This window comes from Parambassis ranga, chromosome 2 (assembly GCF_900634625.1).
Source record: "Parambassis ranga chromosome 2, fParRan2.1, whole genome shotgun sequence".
In the NCBI taxonomy this organism is placed as follows: domain Eukaryota; kingdom Metazoa; phylum Chordata; class Actinopteri; family Ambassidae; genus Parambassis; species Parambassis ranga.
Window position 1 is genome coordinate 12,788,130 of NC_041023.1, and position 20,896 is coordinate 12,809,025.

The 20,896-nt window shown below is 40.5% G+C and overlaps 1 protein-coding gene across 8 annotated transcripts in view; it reads left to right on the plus strand.

Moving 5' to 3' along the window:
- adgrb2 (adhesion G protein-coupled receptor B2) overlaps positions 1-20,896 on the plus strand; it is a 169,446-nt gene that overhangs the window by 92,820 nt on the left and 55,730 nt on the right. For all 8 annotated transcript variants that reach the window (XM_028428398.1, XM_028428356.1, XM_028428389.1 and 5 more), the window contains exons 8-16: positions 1,593-1,694; positions 2,559-2,665; positions 3,602-3,796; positions 4,206-4,274; positions 4,776-4,884; positions 5,135-5,281; positions 11,049-11,136; positions 12,208-12,310; positions 16,141-16,184. In XM_028428398.1, coding sequence (XP_028284199.1) covers positions 1,593-1,694; positions 2,559-2,665; positions 3,602-3,796; positions 4,206-4,274; positions 4,776-4,884; positions 5,135-5,281; positions 11,049-11,136; positions 12,208-12,310; positions 16,141-16,184 — 964 coding nt within the window. The remainder of the gene's footprint in view (positions 1-1,592; positions 1,695-2,558; positions 2,666-3,601; positions 3,797-4,205; positions 4,275-4,775; positions 4,885-5,134; positions 5,282-11,048; positions 11,137-12,207; positions 12,311-16,140; positions 16,185-20,896) is intronic.

Consider the following 20,896-nt stretch of genomic DNA (forward strand, 5'->3'; position numbering starts at 1 on the left):
CTTGTTGAGAATGCTGATTTAACTGTCTATGTGTGTAAAGAGGGAAAGTAGTATACTGTTGTATACATGCATACTGTATACATAGAGTATATTATTCATGCTTCAAAGGTTTGTATAAACGTCTTTTGCCTTTGAGGGTGTTTTTTCCCCTTTATGGCTATTTCACTGAGTTTTTGGAGGTTGAATAAAAAACTGTGTGTGTATGCGTGTAATCTGCACATGCACTGTAATTGTCAGGCAGAATGGAAGTGATTCCCTGTGGTTCACACACCACAGCCAAAGGCATCCATCACGATTTTCAAATTGCACTCTCCTCATCTTTATCTGTCTCACGTCTATCTCCCTGTCAATTCACATCCAGCTTTACCTCTCCATTGATTTTTGCATGTCCTCATCTTGCTGCGCTGCCTTTTTTTTATACTTTCTGTTTACACTTCTCCATTTCTACTAATGTCTCTTCTACTTAACATGGCTTTTATCGCACTAATCTCCCTCACTTTTTCTCCCTCGCTTTATACCCCCTTCCACTCACCCCCGGTGTTCTGATGACCTCCCGCTCAATAGAGAGCATAGGCAGGGTGTTTAGTCTGTCCTCCTGTCCCATTTTACTTTGTAGAAAAGAAACACCTCCACCTCATTCATGTAAGCGCCCACCATTACTTCTTCTTCTTCTTCTTCTTTTATCCAGCTGTTGATTGCTCAGAACCGATTGGCTTGGGGGCTAAATAAAGTTAGCCCAAATGATCAGTAGATGGCGAGGGCGGGACATGATACCTGTCAATCATTTACACCCGGAAAAATAATGAAGAGCAGATTTGATGTGCTCGGGCTGCATAAAATTAACCCATTTAGAGTTATTCTTTTAACTATTTGGTACTGTTGCCACCTTAACTTAGCCCCACTAGCCCATTTCTGCCAGCCGTCACTGCTGTGGATTAAAAAGTACGCCACTCAACATGAAGCTGCGTGCGTGTGAATATGCAAGCGTGTTTTCAGAACAAGCCAGAGTGAACCATGTGTGCTGCATTGAGCTTTGACAGGCTACAAATGATAAACTTTTGAATGGAGCCTCCACAATGACCTCTATGTTTTTAGTAGCTCTCAATCCTCTTTTACACAACACAAGAATCTTGTCTGTTGGCATTGCAGGAGAATATGATATTTTCTCTCTTTCTGTCTCTCACTCTCCGTCCCTCTTCATCTCTCTGCATCTGCCTCTGCCAACACTCATCTGCCCCCTCGGAATATCTTCAGAGCGCTCTCCCCCGTTTTTTTCATCAGGGTTATGAAAGAGAGGGAGGGAGAAAAACAGATGAATAAAAAGAAGGGGTAAGATGAAGAGGGAATGAGATACTGTACTGAGGCAATAACACTGACAGAGAGCACTGAGGAACGTACAGGGGAATACGATTGGGAGCTGCTGCAGGAGAACATTGATTTGAATCTTGTTTTTTGTACTTTTCTGTCTCCTTTCCTTTCTCTGTCATGCAGCATGTGTGTCTGTCTGTATATGTGATTTTTCTCCTTCTGTTTGCCTGCTTGGCTGTGTCTTATTTCGCCTTTTCTATGTGATTTTCACCTATTTTCTATAGCTCCTCATGAGATATGCAAAGACGAGCACCTCCTCTCTATGTCGTGGAAGAGAGCCTCTGCTGGAGAAACTGTCTACAACAAGTGTCCAACTAACGCCACTGGTCAGTCACATCACCTGCTCTACACTGGTGACGCTATCAGTTAGCTGTTAGCTTGTTTTCAGTAGGTTAACCTGAATTGCGTAATTAGCGAATGATAACAATGCTCAAAGCAGACATTGTTATCACCGTGAGTTAATGTTTATGTGGTTAGCACCTGCTATTCAGCGCAATGAAGGAAAAAAGGGAGCTGTCATTACTCCAACTAAAAATGTAAGTTTATCAGCTTTAAAAAAAAGAGAGTTAGCCTAGTGTGTGTCAGAATTTGTTAGCATCGCATTTACCAACTTTAAGGCATTAAATGGCTGCTAGGCTGTACGTGTGTAGCCTATTATCTTTCAAAAGGTACATTAGTTGTCGTACATTTGTTTCGGTATGTCATTCATGACAATTTTCAGCAGAATGTTTGCTAGCTCCATAAACTTACGTAGGTTACATTAGCAGCTGCGTAGCAAAATAGTGTGAAGCTATTTTGATAAGCCATTTATCATCAATTAAACTAACTGTTTATCTAAATCTGTTGCTATTTTGGGCTTTGGTACACAGAGGCAGTTATTGTATTTCTAACGCGTGTTCATAAACAGTGCACATGTCTTGTTGAATACAGTAAATCCAGCAGGTTTCAGCACATAATTTCTTCCAAAAGCTGCACTTTTAATGTGTAGATGTGACTCGAAATGTCTAATACACACATCTTTACACTAGTTACAGTAGTCACTTAAATTACTGTCTCAGTGACAAAGACTGCTAAAAATAGACAAAAGTTTAAGTGCTACATTTCGTTTGTCAATGAGTAATTTTTAGGTATTTTCCATTAATTTCCATATTCAGTGCATTAAGATTTGCGTCTCTGTTGTTTCTTTCCAGGATCTGCTAGTCGTCGTTGTATGCTGGACAATAATGGAGTTGCTTTCTGGGGTCCTCCGAGCTTCGCCAGATGCGTCTCACTTGAATATAGATATTTACATATATCTGTAAGTTCTCTTTTAAGAAACCAGTACTATCAAAAAGCTCTTTCTACTGATTGTATTTTTATCATCTCCAGCAACAAGAAAAAAAAGATGTCTGTGTTTGTCTAGATTACATCATTTGAGCCAGTTGGTTGCATAAGTCCTTCATCAAACCTGTCTGTCTCTTGTGAATTTTAGCCTGTTTTTACTCATCACATACCTCTCTTTAGTTTTTTTTTTTAAAAGTTTACTGAAAATAGAGGAGTGTCTTTACTCAAGGATGGCTGCTATCTCTAATTAGCTTTTCCAGAGCTCTGCTCTCACACTTATCAATTAATGAACATAGCTAATGAATGTGTTCATCAGTGAGACTGTTTTCCTGCTCTATGAACTTCAACCTTTTCCATCTCCTTGATGATGGTGGAAGGAGATGAGGGTCAGGGATTGTGCGTGACAGAGTTGATTGCACTGTTAGCTTCTGTTCCAACCTTTCATTAACACCAGGAGTCAATAATTAATTTTCTGTGATTGCTGTTATCTTCTGTTACTCTCTCTCTACTTCCCTTTTTCTCTGGCTCTCTGTCTCTGCGTTCCACATGCAGTCAAAGACGTGCTTTCTGTATCTCTTACTCTGAAGTGATGAGATCCAGTTTCTGAGAGAGCTGCTAGGCCTCTTTTTGCCTATTTTAAGCACACAAACTCAAAAATCCAACCGTGTACATACTCCTGTCTTGAAATATTCCCCTCGGCTCACATCCAAAACACTCCTGTGATTTCTTTGTCAAAAACACATCTTGGTTGTTTGGTCTTCTGTTTCTGACATTTTTACCAGCTCCATATTTTGAGTAACAACACATGTGCTACAGTAAGTGCCAAAGGCCTTGCGATTAATCATCTTGACAATATCAGATAGAAGTGAGGCCATCAACTTCTCTAAATTTCTCTTTCTGCCTGTTGTAGTTACGAGAGCATCTCGCGAAGGGTCAGAGGACCCTGGCTGGGGAGGGCATGTCTCAGATCGTACGGAGTCTCCTGGAGCTCTTGCAGAGGAGGAGCTACTACAGTGGCGACCTTCTCTTTTCCACGGAGATCCTGCGAAATGTGACGGACACCTTCAAAAGAGCAACCTACATCCCAGCTCCCGACGACGTGCAGGTGGGTAGAGTCTTTTCATGGAGCCCTCTCAAATTTCAAAGGATGTAAATCATGCAGTCATATACACAGTCTCACTCACAGGTACACAATCCTTCAAATTTATTCAATGTAGAATACACTGTACAGTCTGTGCATAACAATGAACTCCAGCTGCACAGTCGTTATGCCCTCAAAGGGGATTTTTTTAGCAGTGTTTTTTCTCTTTTCACTGCCTGCAGGTGAGAGTAAAATGCTCCTGTCTCAGCCAATCACTGGCAGACATTTCTGTATGTTTTACAATAGGCCTGTCGACAGAAGACTACTGTACCACATTTGACAGAGAATAAACTGCAACTGTCGTTGCAGTAGTAATGGCTGGTTAGGGCTACATTCTGCTTCAGCAACTTTAAATTTTCTGTCTTGTGTCTAGAAATTCTTCCAGGTAGTCAGCCACATGTTGGACATGGAAAATCTGGAGAAATGGGAGGACGCTCATCAGGTGCAGCCTTTTGTTTCTGTTGTATTGTGTTGGTGTGTGTGTATGAATGTGTGTGATTGCACCTATTTACCATAATTAGTGGCTGTCAGCTGCTGTACAAGGTGTCTTAAATGCATTTGTTTGCATACATGTATTTGTGTGGCACGGGTGGGCGTGACCACATCCCATATAAACATTTTTAGAGCCATAACAGCACACCTGTTTAAAAAACACAGTGACTCCCTGCTTATTATGCTTGATATGTACTGTATGTATATGTGTGTCCCTGTGTTTAGGTGATCAGTATGTAACAAGACTTGATGACATTGACATGAGGTGTACTTGCCGTTTGGGTATAATAGGCATGCAACTAGATATTATATTACACTTGTGGTTACAGTTTAAGGCCATTAAACAATTCAGTGGTTTGGATAATGCCAATGCAGGTTAACCTCTCATACAATTTAAGCTTGTTAGGAAATCAGAGTGACTCATCTTTCTTTTTCATCCTTGCATCCACAGGTCGCTCCTGGGGCTGCTTTACTGATGAGGATATTAGAAGATTTCATTCACCTCATTGGAGAAGCCCAGAAGCCTTTTCAGAGTTTCTTAGTGGTTACCAACAACCTCAGTAAGTGTCACATCACTGTTTATTTTCACACTAAAATCAAAGCTCAGTCATATTTGCTCGTCCTGTTATTTCACACAATTTGGGTGTAAATTTTAATCATGGTCTGTCTTCAGTAAAAACATATATAAGTCTGACCTACACAGCTGTTTGTTTTTGTCACATCTGACCTTTAACTGGCATTCTTTGCTTAAAGCCTCAGTTATGCTCTGCAGTGGGTTTCAAGTGTTTTTGCTATTTCTTGCTTGTCCAGTGATAACCATTCAGCGAGAGCCAGTGTCAGCTGTTTCTAGTGATATCAACTTCCCCATGAAAGGACGGAGAGGGATGAAGGACTGGGCCAGAACAGCAGAGGATAAGCTCTACATCCCTAAAGAGGTCTTCACCGTTCCAGCTGAGGGTAAGAGAACCAGTATTTACACTTCATAGCTTTGGTTTTATTCTTGGCACATATACCAGGGTCCAAGGACTGAAAATAGCTTGAAACAGTTTGAAAAGAAGAAAACCTTATTTGCATATGTGCCCTTTTAGTTACTATAGTAGCTATAAATCTTAAACATATAAGTACATATAAGTACACCTGTGCTTACTGCCTTCCTTAACAAAGGTCAGGCCACCTCAGCTAGAAGATCTCCACCCAGTGTGAATTCACATAGTCTAAGATGTGTCTCATTGAAGCATGAGGTGTTGCAGTAGGGAAGGATCTGGACTGTAAAGAGGCCCCAGAGAGCTTCTTAAGATGATGCAGGTTTTGCATATTCTTGAGAGCATTAAGCCCTCATACAATTTTGAACTGCTGTTAGTCTTCAGTGATGCACGGTTTTTTCATGTGCTTTACCAAGAAACAAGACAAGTTATAAGATGCAGCCCAAGAAGTTAGAGAGAAGGAAATAAAGAGAAAGAATTGATGTAGCAGATAAGCTTAAAAATGGTTTTAAACTTGAAAGCACAATTACTGTAGCAGATGTGACCCACTACCAACTAAGGCAAGGGTCAGGTCCCACAGGAAATTACACTGCCAGACTTTGTCTCTGCCATCCCATCCCATAGCCGAATTAAAGTTCAGAGAGGTTGAGGGCTAAGAGAGCAGAGCTCCCTCTGACCTGTGACTTGCACTGATGACAGAGACTCTCTTTGATTGGTGTTCAAGACACCCTGCACACTAAAGTCCTAGGGATTCATCTCAACTTACTTGCTCTCTTTATTATGCACAATGTAATATACATATTCTAAAATATGAGGGGAGGGACAAAATATTTATCTTAAATTTTAGCCTCCTCTGTGTGCCTCGGTTTTCCTCACCAATGCACGGTGCCAAAAACGAAGACGAAATGTATTGACACTTTCGTCAATGAATAAAAACGAGAAGAAATTATTGATGGAGATGAGATCCAATCAGAGCAAATTTTGTTTGTGGAAGGGAGGGACGAATCAGGACACGGCGACAGAGAGCCAATCAGAAGTGATCTCTCTGCGTAAGGACGTTACCTCGCGATGCTGGAAGAAGGCGTACTCATGCATGGTAACACAAAACAGGAGAAGAACAGACACACGGACACGTTTGATGTCAAGACAAACAAGATGGTTTGCAAACCGTGTGGAGCGACTATCAGGGGTAAAAACACAAACGCGACATTTGCAGACGAGTCATCTTAACTTCCGTTCAAAGATACACGTCAAAATCTATAAATGAAGACACCGCTGCTGATGGTTTTACAGCATGTGCACCGTTTCTAAGTTGTCACTGAAGTATTTTGCTGTAGTTATGGAGTATTCATGAAGAAGGTCATGACTGAACGGTGTATTCAGGGAGAGCAGCTCACTGTTCATTGGTTCTTTTGTGAAAAGGTCATAGCAATTAAATAAAGAGGTATTTGTTTCAAATAACACAAGTTAAAGCTGTGCCTGTTTTTATTGCACAATCAAACCTTAAATATTTCATGAAAAAATATATATCATAGAATTTTAGTCGACTAAATCCACGGCAGATTTAGTCGACTAAAATTATTTGATATTTAGTCGACTAAAACTAGACTAAATGTTAAAAGATGTTGATGACTAAAACGTGACTAAAATCAAATGACAGTTTAGCCACAAGACTAAAATAAAAACTAAATCAGAAATTGCTGCCAAAATTAACACTGCTGCGGGGTCCATCTTTGTGGTCACCATTCGCAAGCCTTTTTGGCTTGAAACACCTTATTTTTCACAGCTGTATAACAATTAAAGCTCTGAGGTGTGCTCTCTCATCAACAATGGCCTGAGTAGGAGTGCCTACCTTCTGCTGCACAAAATATTCATTTTTTTTAGTATCACTGTGGTTTTATTCCATGGAATGTGGGTAGTTTAAATTTAAATGAAAAATGAAAATCTTACATTTACAAAAAAACTTTTTTGCCAGATCATCTATGTTTTGGACATAGTAGTGCGGGCCAGATAGAACTTTGCAGTGGGCCAGATTTGGCCCGCAGGTCTTGAGTTTGACACGTTTCTTAAAAGATTAATGTCACTGTGATAGCCAGAGGTATTCGATGCTGCTCCACTGCATGTGTCATTTTTTTCACGCCTTTTTAGTCCATTATCATCATAATTTGTGGTCTCTCACAGTGCAATCAAAGTCACCACTTACACTGGGATATTCTCATATCATATTCAGCGCATGCCATTGGCATTTTAGCATCAATATTCGGTAAATTGTCTCATCCAAACTGCATATAGCCTTATGTGTTAGGACATTATTAGTGCTCTTTTGCCCGCTGGGAACTCTGCCTCTTTCCATTGGCAGTCCATGGTTTGAGGTCTTCAGCTGATTGCTATTGGTTTGTTTGGTTCATTTATCCTGATGGACAGCTTAAACATGCTCATAAAGGCCCACTGGCATCTTTGTGTGTGCACGTGCAAGCATTGGCGCACATTTACGCAGCCAATTGATAGGTTCATGAATCGCTTCAGTGGGCAGAGGCTGGGACTGTTCTTCACTGATTTTCGAGGTGACAAACTCCCACTCTCCCTCCACAGTCTCATTTTCTTTCGCCAACAGGCTGCACACAATGTGTTGCAGCCATGCGTACACATAGATCCAAACATACAAGAAGGAATGACTTTATATTTCAAATACACCATTGCCCTGTACATGCACATGGTTATGCATGGTTGGCTTTTATTGCTCAAACAAGAGCACATGGGCTGTACTCACTAATAATGGAATGCAAATAACAAATTCCTCGCTTGCAGTTTGAAATTTGAAATTTGGTCAGTAAGTGGTGTTAAAGCCCAAGTTTTCAACATTTTTGGTGTAACATGGGTTATTTATTATAAGTATGACTAAAACACAACGATGGCCAAAGTACAAAACCTCCTATATGAAAAATGTACTTTCTTAAGAAAAAGTAAAAAAAAAAAAAAAAAAAAAACTGAGTTTAGGCCTGTCACGATAACAAATTTTTCTGGGCGATTAATTGCCAAGAGAAATGATTGCGATAAGCGATAATATTGTTGTCTTGAGGCCATGTTCAACTAATATAATTATAACGACATGTAACGCAAGTACACCCTTTTAAAGATCAATAAACTTTAATTACAAAAGAACATTTAACACTGGAAAGGCCCCCAATCATCAATACTATTAATATTAATGTTGATATTAATATTATAATTATGAGTAGTGGTAGTAGTTACCATAGCTTATCTTAGCATAGTCAATGGAGTTAAGTCAAACCAACTAGCATGTCAAGAGCAACAGAGAGCCCAACAACATGCTCTCTACCTGCTGGTGGGAGTGGGCTCCCCTCTATGTGCGACTGGCCAAGAGAACTAATGGTTGGCGCTGCCGCAAATGCCGCCGATAGAAGGGCAGAGAACTTCACTCGTACAACGTGGACTCTCTCTGGTAGCTGGTTGTATATGTAAGCATGTTTAGTCTCGTTGTAAATTGTGGCGAAGTGTTGAACCTGTGTTGCTGTAACCAGCGTCCAAGCCCTGCAGCACTGTGACGCACCGTGGTGACGCAGATGGCGAGCTGACAGTGGTCTGCTCAGAACATCACGTAAACACAATGAGTTAAAAAATAAGGGCTAACTGTTGATTTGACAGAAGCCGCAGGCCATATAAGAGCTGACGGCCGGGCTTTGCACACCTTATACGCTACAACGCATTGGAGTGGCGGCTCTTGTCATCCAGTCTCTTTGGCAGGGAGAGGGAGGGACAGAGAAAGAGGAAAACAAACAAGCATGCAAATGTAATTTATCGCGGCAGGAAAACTTACCGAGCCCATTTAAAGTTATCGTGCAATTAATTGATTTATTGCTTATCGTGACAGGCCTACTTGAGCTAATAACTTAAAGAAATTTAGTAGGTAATCAGAAGTTAAACACCAGCCAGTTAAGTGGTAATATTAACGTCACTGACCCAAGCAGGCAGCAACTTGGTCAGTAAATTTTCACGAGTGAGAATATTAATCTGTCAGTGTGTTCATAATGCCGAATTTTTCTGCTGTGATTTCGGTGGAAAAAGTGAGTGTTGATAAATTCAGAAAAAAAAATGTGCTGTTTGGATGGAGCTTTTGATCTTTGATTAAAACAGTAAATTATGGCCTAGCAACAACTGCAAGCATATCTTATCCTGATAAATGGCATATTAAAGTTCACAGCTGGTGACTGGTGGTTTGCCATTTTGCTGGATTGCTGCTGACCACCAATCATTTAGATGTTCAGCAAGGGGAGAGTGACGAAAAGTCTGTTCGTGGGAAATTAGAGTTTTGTGACTGAGTGCTTTTGTGGCATTAATCATCCCAGAGTGTAGGAGTGCCACCCCCTCACATACTGATTTACCATTTACCCATAATACACTGACTCTCTCATTTGCATGCCTTTGCAGACACTGTCCAATTAAGATCCATCAAACTCACAGGCTTTCTCATCCTGACTTTGATCTGTTTTTTGCCTCCTCACAGTCTTTCAATTGCTTTTTTTCCCCCCACTGTTGAGATCTTTTTGTTACTTCCTCTTTCTCTCCTCATATGTCTTACATAGCTATCTCCCTTCCTGAGTATTACCTCTTAGGCAGCAGCCAGACAGATTTTGGATGAGTCACCCAGAGCGTCTGATACCATCACCCCCTCTGTCTGTCTCTCCACCCCTCGCTCTCTGTCAATGTTCCTCCATTGCTTCTCTCAACCTAAAAGGGCAAAGGAGGGAGTGGCGGGAGTGGCATCTCTCATCATGAACTCTTTCCCTCGTACTTTTTTCCTCCCTGCTTCTTTCTGCCTCACTTGAGACAAAGTGACATTTACAGAGGGACACTACGTCTCCTTGGGAGCCCATGCTCTTTTTGGTGAAAGAACTCTGAATAGAGCGATGGAAAGCAAGATGTTGTAAAGAAAGACCACTGAAAAGGGTGTCAATGTTGGTTGGTGAATAGACAACAACAACAGAGGAAGGGATACGACTGGCTCGCAGTGATGAGGACAGAAAGGGTATTTGTGGGGCAAGGACATTGGATGACGATGCCCAAAAGTCTAGCACAAGTTTATGTTGGAGTGATGGTGTTGGAAATAAGGCTTTTGAATTACAGCTAAGCGTTAGGAGAGCAACTACCTCCTCAAAAGCAAACAAATTGACACAGAGAGTGTCTCCACCTACACAGTGGGAGATCTTGCACCTGACTAACTTTCTCTAACTCAGAAGCGTAATTAGCTGGAGTATGGAATATGTAGCTGTCAAACGCTCCTGGAAGGAACTGCAATTTACGGACGTTTTTTATTTTGATGTAGCCAAAAGAGCATTTGTCAGCAACACCTTAAGAGTACATGTAAATTAAGCAGAAATGGCAGGTTGATGAGACTGGTGAAAACTGTGCTTGTTTGCTTTACCAAGTAATAAGTGCATTTGGTAGGTTGAACCCACATTTGATAACAATTGCAATTGCACAGCTATTTACTATTGTATACAGATATTTAGGTTAGATTTATGGCAATGATGCATTAATATTGTCTTTTTTTATTTGTTTATTGAGCTGAACACAAGAAATGTTTTATTTGTCTTCCTATCTTGTGGAAAGGATAACAAAGGTTATACAAAAGAGAATCATTGTTGGATTGGTTGTAATTTTTATTATTGTGCGTTTTAAGCATATCAGTAAGACTGTTGCACATGTTTCTCTACTTTTAGAGACTGAAACCGACACAGAGACTACAATGTACTATGTCATCGGAGCCATCTTGTATAGGACACTGGGCATCATCTTACCCACACCAAAGTGAGTACCTAATTAACTATATCTCACCCCTTATTGTTTCAACTGACCTCTTTTTTGCCTTTCTGCAAGTCTTTTTAGTGCTTTGTCTGACATTCCATTTCCCTCATATTCTCTTTATGCTTTTTGTTTCCATTCTCACTACCTTTCTATTTCTGTGCCCTTTCTTCTTTTGCTACTTCCCTCCATCTAATTCCAACCTCAGATTTTCCATCTGTTTGATAATGTCTCTGTTCCTTCCTTCTTTTCCTTGTGTCTGCACACTTATCAGACAGAAAAGTACATCTCCCTAGATTTTTTTTTCTTTTGCCTTGTCAGTGTATTTTGGGAAGTGTACAGTGGGCTTAAAATGGGTGCGGGCCTAATGGGTCCTGAATTTTGACCAGGACTGGAAATAATAGAAGTTAGAAAAAAAACAGTAGGTTGTCAGAAGGCCACAGTGATGTGGTGTTTGTGCTGGCCTTGGGCCCTTTTATTCAGGTCAGTGCTCTTGGTTGTGAATGAGCTGGATCTGTTAAAACCCTTTTCCCTGGGTAGCTCTACTGAATGTTAATAGGTCCTGCATTATGTTTGTCTTGAGGCCCACACTTTAGGTTTATTTTTTACTCTCTTGTTCTCTTTTTTATTTATATGCATGTTTTTGCTTATACACTCAAGAATGGGGATGGATCTGAATATTAACTTGAATGGCTACAGTCCAACAGTCTAACAGTCATTGTAGCCATTTTGAATCTTTTAATTTCTGCTTATAAAATAAAAATATAAAAATGAGACTATGTATACAATGCATCTTTATTAGGGATTGTTTATTATTTTATTTGCAGTTTCATTTGTATCCTTGGACAGAGATAATTAAAATTTAACTGAATCCCTGTGAATCTGTTTCACAAAAGTTTTGCTGAGTACATTTTGGTCTGCTAAGCACTAGCTATAGATGCACCCTCAAAAGCGTGAACTGCCAGTGTTCAGAGGAAAAGCAAGAAATTTATGACATTGTATCATTTTCTATCAAAGGACATTGTAAACAAAACATACAGCAAATGTCTTCCTTTGTATGTGCTTGTTTGTTTTCAGTGCCCCTGTAGTGATCAACTCCAAGATTCTGACTGTGACGGTACGACCCGAACCACAACCCAGTGAGCCGATGGTGGTGGTGGAGCTCTCGCCACTTTTAAATGTAAGTAAAGAACCATTTTCCCCCCCTCATCTTTAAGAACCTAATTGTTTTTATGCAAGCCAAACACAGGCGACTGTTCACGTCGACCGGGCCTCTAACTCTGTGCATGTAATGTCTTAAGGAAAATTCATCTTATTTTCCTGAAAATATCAAAGCATGTTACATGCAGCGAAAATATAAATTATTCCAAATTAAGTTTTTTATTAATTTCAAAGGATTGCATTCTTTATTATACTTGTACTTGTAGATTAAGCAAGTCTTAGCTCATAAAATAAATGTTTTTTAAAAAGCTTTAAAGGAGTCTTCCTCTCTCTGCTGACCCATGTGTCCTGAGTTAAAATGAAGCACAAAATGCTGCGTGCTATAAAGTGCCGAAGTGCTCGGTGAACTGCCGGAAAAAATGCAGACCTTTTTGACTTTTATATCGTGTCGTCTCCTGATACCTATTTGGTTTATATTACAGTGGAGTGTATTATTATAAATGACTTGTGGGGTGTATTCAGTTGAAAGCACTAAGTGCTAGTTAAGTGGGGGGCACTCTTCATGACCTCAGTAAGATTTGTGTCTCATTAGCCATACTGCTGCATAAAGGTGGACACAGATTTGAAAATAATGTTAATATTTAATGGAGTTCACTTGATAAAAACAACCACACATGCACACACACAAACATACAGCATACTAAAACCTTCCAATGAGATCAGTCTCTTGCTGTATTAAACAGGACCTGAGGGTCAAAGTTATTGCACAGTGTTTCACTGTGTTTCAGACTTGTATACATTCTCCATACCCCGCCACTCCATCTTCCTGCTTTAAAGCGCTGATTCATTGCATAATTATGACATTTCTTTATAAGCCTTTGTCTTTTATGTTTACTTTTGGCACAGCAAAGTTATTGCAGGTTGCTCGCCCTCTGTCTAACAGATGATGTCTTAATGCTGATCCTAGCATGCTGCTCTGTGCTGGAATCTGAGGTATCCCACTGAGGATGAGTGTTTCTTTGGCACAGAGTACAACACAGGGCTAGTAGGACAGTAGGTGCAGTACATGTGCACATATGCACATTCATTCGGGGGCAACAGTGGCGCAGTGGGATAGCAGGGTTGTCCAATAACCGGAAGGTTGGTGGTTCGATCCCAACTCCTCCCTAGTCACTGTTGTGTGTTCTTGGGCAAGACACTTCACCCTAGCCTGTGGCGCGCCTTGCTAGTCATTGTATGACACTGCTTGTGCAGCAGCCGTAACGAATTTCCCTCTGGGATTAATACAGTATCTAAAATAAAAAAAAAAAAAATGACCAGTGTTTGTTGGGCCATTATTATCCAGCCTAGCGGTATTCCAAAGATTTAGTACTGTTGCGTTCCTCAAGTTTAGGAGATTTACAAGAAACAGTCAATTTGCTGTTATGTGTCTGAATATATGTTTAAAGGAGGTACTTAATACTTTGAGACAGTCACTTAGAGAAAGAAGAACAATTAAAAGGGAGAAAAAGCATATCCAAAAATGTTGAAATAAATCAGTCCAACTGCTGTCAAACAAATCAAATTATGTTTGGTTATCAATTACCCAGCCGCAAATGATGATGAAAGAATACTGTTTCTCCAAGAGAGTACAGTCTCCTGTTATGGTCTTCAGCTGGGTTTGGTGTTGACCTTGGCCTCTGTAAAACATCCAGCTGCTAAAACTCTGGTGTGGCAACAGCTGCCTCAGGCTCCACTCTCGAATGGGAATGTAGGCTTCTGTGTGCAGGGTCATGTCTTTACTTGAGAGCACATCTGTTCAGGTCAGGCTCCCTAGGTATTTCCTTGGCACCCTAATGCGTGTGTGTGTGTGTTAGCCTGCACACCCTTCTTCAGTCATCCTTCATATAACCTTTTATATTATAAAAGGCAGCCCTGGTTAGCCTTTCTGGTAACTTCACTGTGTTCTTTCATCAGTTAGAAAGCATCATCTTTGTTGCGTCTTTTCATTTTTCAAAATCTATAACCTTTGACATGAAATGGAAAGCTTTTAAAACTCTCTGAACCAATGTGATCATGTTCTGTTACATTAGCTTGTTTTATTTGATTAACTTTCTATATTCACAATCAACATTCACTACCATTAAATATCTTGGTATTCCCGACTAGCTCTTTGGAGACGGGAAAAAAGAGCATGGATGCTATTATTGCTGTCTGTAGAAGCAGCTGTTAGAATCACAGACATATGCTGCTCCCTTTTGAGAGGCATCAGTTGAGCAGGCGCTGTCATTATGCAAGGTATCAGCGGTAAAGAAGAGGCGGACATAGTGGGAGTATACAGGTGTCACTCCTGCTGTAGCACGATGCTCTTTGATTGATAGCTGTATGCTAACAGAGATCACTGCACCAATGCACACCCAGGGACATCTAATGTCAGTGATGGTGTGCCTATGTGTGAGGCAACACAAAGCGCTGTCTTCCATCAATCTGTGTCACCACAGTCTCTGATCCTGTGTATATAAATGTTGCATCATCTGGTCCTCTCAAGTCCAGTCATGCAGAGACCCCTGGATGCACCGATTCATGGGAGATCACTTGTGAAGGAAAAGTGTGACCTTGCTTTTAGAGGACTATAATCTCATGTACAGGCTTGGATGTAAATAAGGTCATTTTCTGCCTCCCTTTTGCTAATTTAAAGCACTCCTAATAATGAGAAAAAAGTAGTGTCTACAAGTGTACCTTTAGGCTGCAGTCTTTTGTTGGTGGACATTATTCTTGTTTTAAGGGCACATGTGTGGCTTTGGAATTACTGCTATAATCCCCTTTGCCATGAGGGGGAGCTCAAAGGCAAAGTGCTTAGTGCAAGACTGAGGAAGGACCAACAGACTAGTACAGAGAGGATGGAATTAAACTTGCAAGTACCTAATTAGAAGTCCCAGTCATATTATAAAGAACACAAAATTGCATTGTAAAGTTAATTCTTCCAAACTAGAATTTTGTCAAGCACCAGTTATTCCAATTTTAAGAATACATCCAAAACTTGATGCAAACCAGATAACTCACCTTAACTCAATCACAGTCCAATTCTTACCAAATGAGGCATGCAGGTTGAGAGGGTAGACAATCTATTAAAAATCAATCAATGCAGAGACCACTGAAGATCACCAGTGGAACTAGTTGTGATGAGTCCGTTGAAGGTATTGATCCCCCGATTGAGTCATAGCGAGTCTTCTGCACCAACATGCACCACTGGGCTTTGATTACCACATGATTCACCTGCCATTTGACCCCAACAATTGGCTTTTAGCTCCAGTGAGTAGATGGATTAAGAGTGAGCTGACAGTGAATCACCAGTGTTTAGGCCTTTAAGAGGGATTGTTTTTTTAATGTTTAACATATTTGCTTCTAATACCTTTTCATACCTTTACGAGCTCTTTGCTTCACAGTATTGTGCCGCTTCATAGTAGGTTCCGTTTTGTACTACTTTCTACTGTTGTTGTATTTAAGTAAGGAATTTGGAGGTCTCTCTATTCTCTCTAAAGTCATTTATGGCTGCAACATATTATGTATTATTGCCCATGCAATGGCTTTTCTTTTGTTGTTTCTAATGCTCTCAATTCATAGCTCACACACCTGCAGCAGCAGCTATTTGCCGCTGTGTCCTCTGACAATGACTCTTTCTCCATCTCTCCCTCTTGCCGTCTGTCTCAATCCTTCTCTTTCATTGTCTGTTTACCTCTCTCCATCGCACATGCAGCATCACTCTTTCTCCTCTGGCAATGAGCTATTCTGCCTCCCTCTCTCACTCATCCCCCCCTCGACTGGCAATAACAGCTTATCTTCTCTCCTCCCCCTCCCCGTATCTTGCAGGGTACATCAGATCCTCAGTGCGTCGTCTGGGACTATGGCATCCCGTAAGTTACTCTCGACAATTTTAATACTTGTATGTCCCATGTGTGTGTGTGTTGATGTTTATCTCATGTGTGCCCGTGCCCAGTCAAATTAATTTTATTAATGAACTGAGAACAGTGTAATGAAGTTCTCTGTGGTGGTGTTAATTAAATTAGTCAATGAGAACAAACACTGTTCTCTCTGTGCTGCTAGAAGTTCAAAAGTAGCACCTCTGTGGAGCTGCTTTTCTTTCCTTTTTTACTGTTTACCTTTACTCACACCATGTTGGCAGTTTAATTTGCTAATCTTTATTCCATTGTGGACATTCAGTTTAATTTGGAGAATGGTATTGGATTCTGAAGTGTTTAAATCTGATGTTTCTTTTGTTTTTTGTTTTTCGGTCATTTTTCTAAATAGGCCACAGTCTGCTTGGCTTCCTCTATAGTGGACCAGCTACATGATGTAAACCAGCACAATCGATTGTTGCCATTAACCCACATACTGTAGCGATTTGACTGTTTGTCAATAACAAAGTTTAACTTGTTCAGAGCCATTAAGCCTGAATTTGGTTCCAGGTCATCATCATGTCATTGCACTTTAATTATTGCAAACCAATGCCTGTATTTTATACCAGTGCAAAGTGAACAGAGAAGGGTCAGTATTTTCTAAGTAAACATTGTGGATTAGGTGTACTCTTGGTGTGCACAGGTATTTGTTGCATAGAAATCTTACTCTTGGAAATCTCAAGAATATTCTGACATTGGCAGTTTTGATAAAGACATTCACAATCGTTCCAAATAACTGATATTTGTAATAGTTAATATTGCTGTTAGCAATGCAAACATTTAAAAAAACAATGCACTAGTCAGATATAATCTAGAAGCACGTAAATTCATCATAACTTGTATCAACCCAACCTAATCTAAATTAATCCATTCACATGACTGTGACCTTGAAAAGGGATTGTTTGTCTGTTGAATTGTTTTTTATAGTTATGATGATTAAATTGCAGCCATGCTGACATTACTTCAAAATATGTTTGCTAATGCTATGTGAAGCATTTTAACAGACAGATTTGATATATGATGCTTCAGCAGAGCAAATGGGGGATTGAATTTGTCATGGGGCCATCATGGAATGCTCCCCTTGTCTAATGTGACAACAAGACGAATGAAAGAAAAATTCTGGTCAGCTCAGCTCACCCCTTTGAGATCACATTAGTTTGTCCAGTTCTCGAAGAGTACTCTCCAGTGACCACAGCACACAATGGGAGTGTGGACTCACAGGAACAGGATAAGATGTTGTAACTTATCACTCTACCCCTCTGCATCAAGTTAGGAGAGGAACAATGCTTGGCAAAGTCAATTAACTAGCCGGCAGATTACAGCTGCAATCAAATTAAATTCGCAGACACCGCGAGGGCAGAGAGCCAAACAGAATATAAAGTGGTGCAGTGGCAGCGATGTCTATCAACCAAACATGCCCGAACTGTGAAGCATGTGGAAAACATCCAAATGTATATGCCAAGTCTTGAATAACATGTTTGCAGACAACATACAGACAGGCGCAGACAAACACACATCCTGACCAAGACCTACGTATGTATGGCACACGAGATGTAATATGCAGCAACCTGTCTGTACTTCCAGCTATACTTATCTGACAAGGATGAGCTGTTCATGAGATCCATGGGTTGTTTACCTTTTGAGTTAATGTAGGCTTGCACAGTGTAAATAGCCTCAAGTTATTGTCCTGCGCAGATGCTGCTAGAGAAAAGTTTGAGGTTGGAGAGCTCAGCCACCTGGAAGCAAGAATTTACGGTGAAATCTGGTAATGTGTGGTATTTAAACACATTTCAACAAACATTCATAAATCATATGAGAGGTCTGGCAGCACGCACATATACACTATCTGTATACTACTGGTGCAGTATTCCTTTATTTGTTTGTCTGTGCTGGGTAGCAGATCTCAACTAGAGCCGGGTATGAGGTGATATGGGCAGGGAACATGTTGTACACAGCAGCCATTTGTTTGCTAGAGGATATCACCTCTTTCAGCCTGGCTGTCTCTATAACTGAGCCACAGGCTTCCAAGTTGAGCAGGAGGCAGACAAGAGGTGAAGAATGTATAGATAGCAGTGAGGGAGAGCGAGAGGGAGGGGAGGTAGGGCAGACTTAGAAGCAGCAGCTGATCCAGACAGCAGTGGAGAAGCAGTTCAGCTTAGCGATTGAGGGAAAAAAAAAAAAAAAAAAAAAAAACTTTGCCACTCTGTGACCTGTAGGTTGAGACTATATAAGGTGCTGCATTTTAAACACAAATAATATTGTCTGTATCTTTTTGCCTTTTAGTAGTAATAATGGTCATAATGACTTACTTCAGGATTAGGGATTACACAGTTGGGCCAAACTTGTAAAGCCCATTGTCATGTTTTTCAGCAGTGTTGTAGGAATCAGCAAGCGGTTTCAGTAGTATCTCTCTTCTATTTACTCTCTCTCTTTCTCTCAGCTGGCTAAGTTGGCCAACAGTTTGCCGCACTCACAGTTCATCTCAGTATCTATGTGTGAGTGTTTATTTATTTATTTTGCCCCTAACAGGCCCATATGTCGCTACCATCTGCCCACCCAAATCGTCAAGTTTGCCATCCCTCCCCGTCTTCCCCCATGTGCACGTCCCTTCAATCGACTCTCAGCCTGTTTTCATTTGCCTTGCCGGCTCAAATTGGCGCTGTTATGTTTAGCACTCATAAAAGTTTCACAGTGTTCAAAACTGGAAGTCCAGGTTAGCAAAAGCAGAAGAGGCTGTGAAAGGTGCACATTTTGTGATGGTGGGGAGGTGAAGTAGAAAAGCTTAGGATATGTTTTCATTTTTGCAACCTTGAAACCTCCTTTCTAAAAACTCTTCTTCTCTATCTTCCACAAGTAATGATGATGGGTCTTCAGCTTTCTGTGCTGTGCTTTCCGACCTTGCCTCTGGTATCTCTGTGCTTTGACCCTTATTCTGCCTTAGTGTGGTATATGTGGCCAAAGCCCCCGCTGACACACACACACACACACAAACGCTATACTGTGAAGAATGTATTCTATGTCTGGTGCATTATAGATTGCTGTGACTTTGTTAGATGAAGGATTTGCTGGCATCTAGAAAATATACATTGCAGCGCTCAAGCATTTATTTATGCATCACTCATTTAAAGCCATTCCATTTTTATTAAGTATAGAAGATTCTTACTGTCAAAACAAATGACAAATCTGAAATCACTATGCATCACAGGCTGAGCAATCTCATTTAAAAGCATGCTTAAAGATATAACCCAGAAATAAGAGATAAATGTAATATACACTTTAGATGGATGGGTGACAGTAAGCTTGGAAGGGTCATTTAATCCTATTTCTAATCCCCACTGGTCCTCAGCTTGATCGGGGATCAGTGGTTAAAGACCCAGGCACCCCACCCCTACCCACAGCTGCCCACCACTGCCACAGAGTTAGAAAGATCTGGTGTGCAGCACAAGTAGCATTAACATCCTCAATCTGAAACGGCAGATTGAGGCTGGCTTTAGCTTTACACTGATCTGGCACCACTATCAGCTCTGTCACCAGCAGGTCTCCACCTTAAATGAAGTAAAAAAAGTCGAAGGCATAGAGTGCACACTGCCAAAAAACTAGCTGGGCATAAATCTGGCCAAAATGTAATCGCATTTATTTCACAAAAAGGCGCGGCGGCATGTAGTGACCCCTGCCAAGTGTGTGACACTTTTAATTCTCATACTGGAAAGCTCATGCCCTGCCAAATACCATTTACATATCTCCTGTGTAACAAACAAGTAAATAAATGGAGGAATTAATAAGTATGCATTTTATTGTCTTGGATCTCCTTAGCTACTTAACACTTCTAAATCAGAAATACCATAGACTGCATTGCAAGGCTGCCATCCTCGGTGCCATTTTGGCAATAGCTGGCTTTCAAAGTCTTTTACTGGTTTGTCAAAACCTTCTGCCTACATACAGTAATGCGCCCCCAAACCTGTGTATATATATATATATACTTAACTCAATTACAGTTCTTTTTTTATTTTTAATACTTTGAAAACATTGTGTACTGTATATTACCAGCATTAATTTGAGGCTTTCAGATCATAGTTCCATACATGTCAGTATAACTGTGTAGTGGAGCAATTGTGCAATCATCATTAAAGCAACCACTTTTTTAATGTCTGCATGTGTGTTATAGTGTTATATCTGTTATAGTTCCATAGTGTGTATGACCCAGCTGTTACCCAATACATTCTAGAGGTCACACTCCACAGAGACTCTAAACAGGATAAGTGAGATTGGATGAATTGCAAATAATAGAGTTAAATTGATAGAGTAGACACTGTAATTCTTGGGAATATGGCAAATCAGCAGTAAATGTATGGGGGCTTAAAATGGCACTTCATGAGTTTATCTGTACAATATAATAGACAAACATTTTACATACGTAATTTCATTGTTTGTGGTAAATTGTCTGATCTCCACTGTTGTTTGTTTGTGGCCTCGACCTGCAGATGTTTAGATTTGTATTATGATTTTGTAGTTTCTTTACATGTATTTCATTACTCTCCAACACTGCCTGCCGTCAAGTGCTTAAGGGTTTAAACAGAAACACACACACTCTAACACACTTAATAGTGTAGCCACCAGGAGGAGGGGGTGGATGGCTGATACGGCTTGCTCCACTTTTCCATCTGACAGAG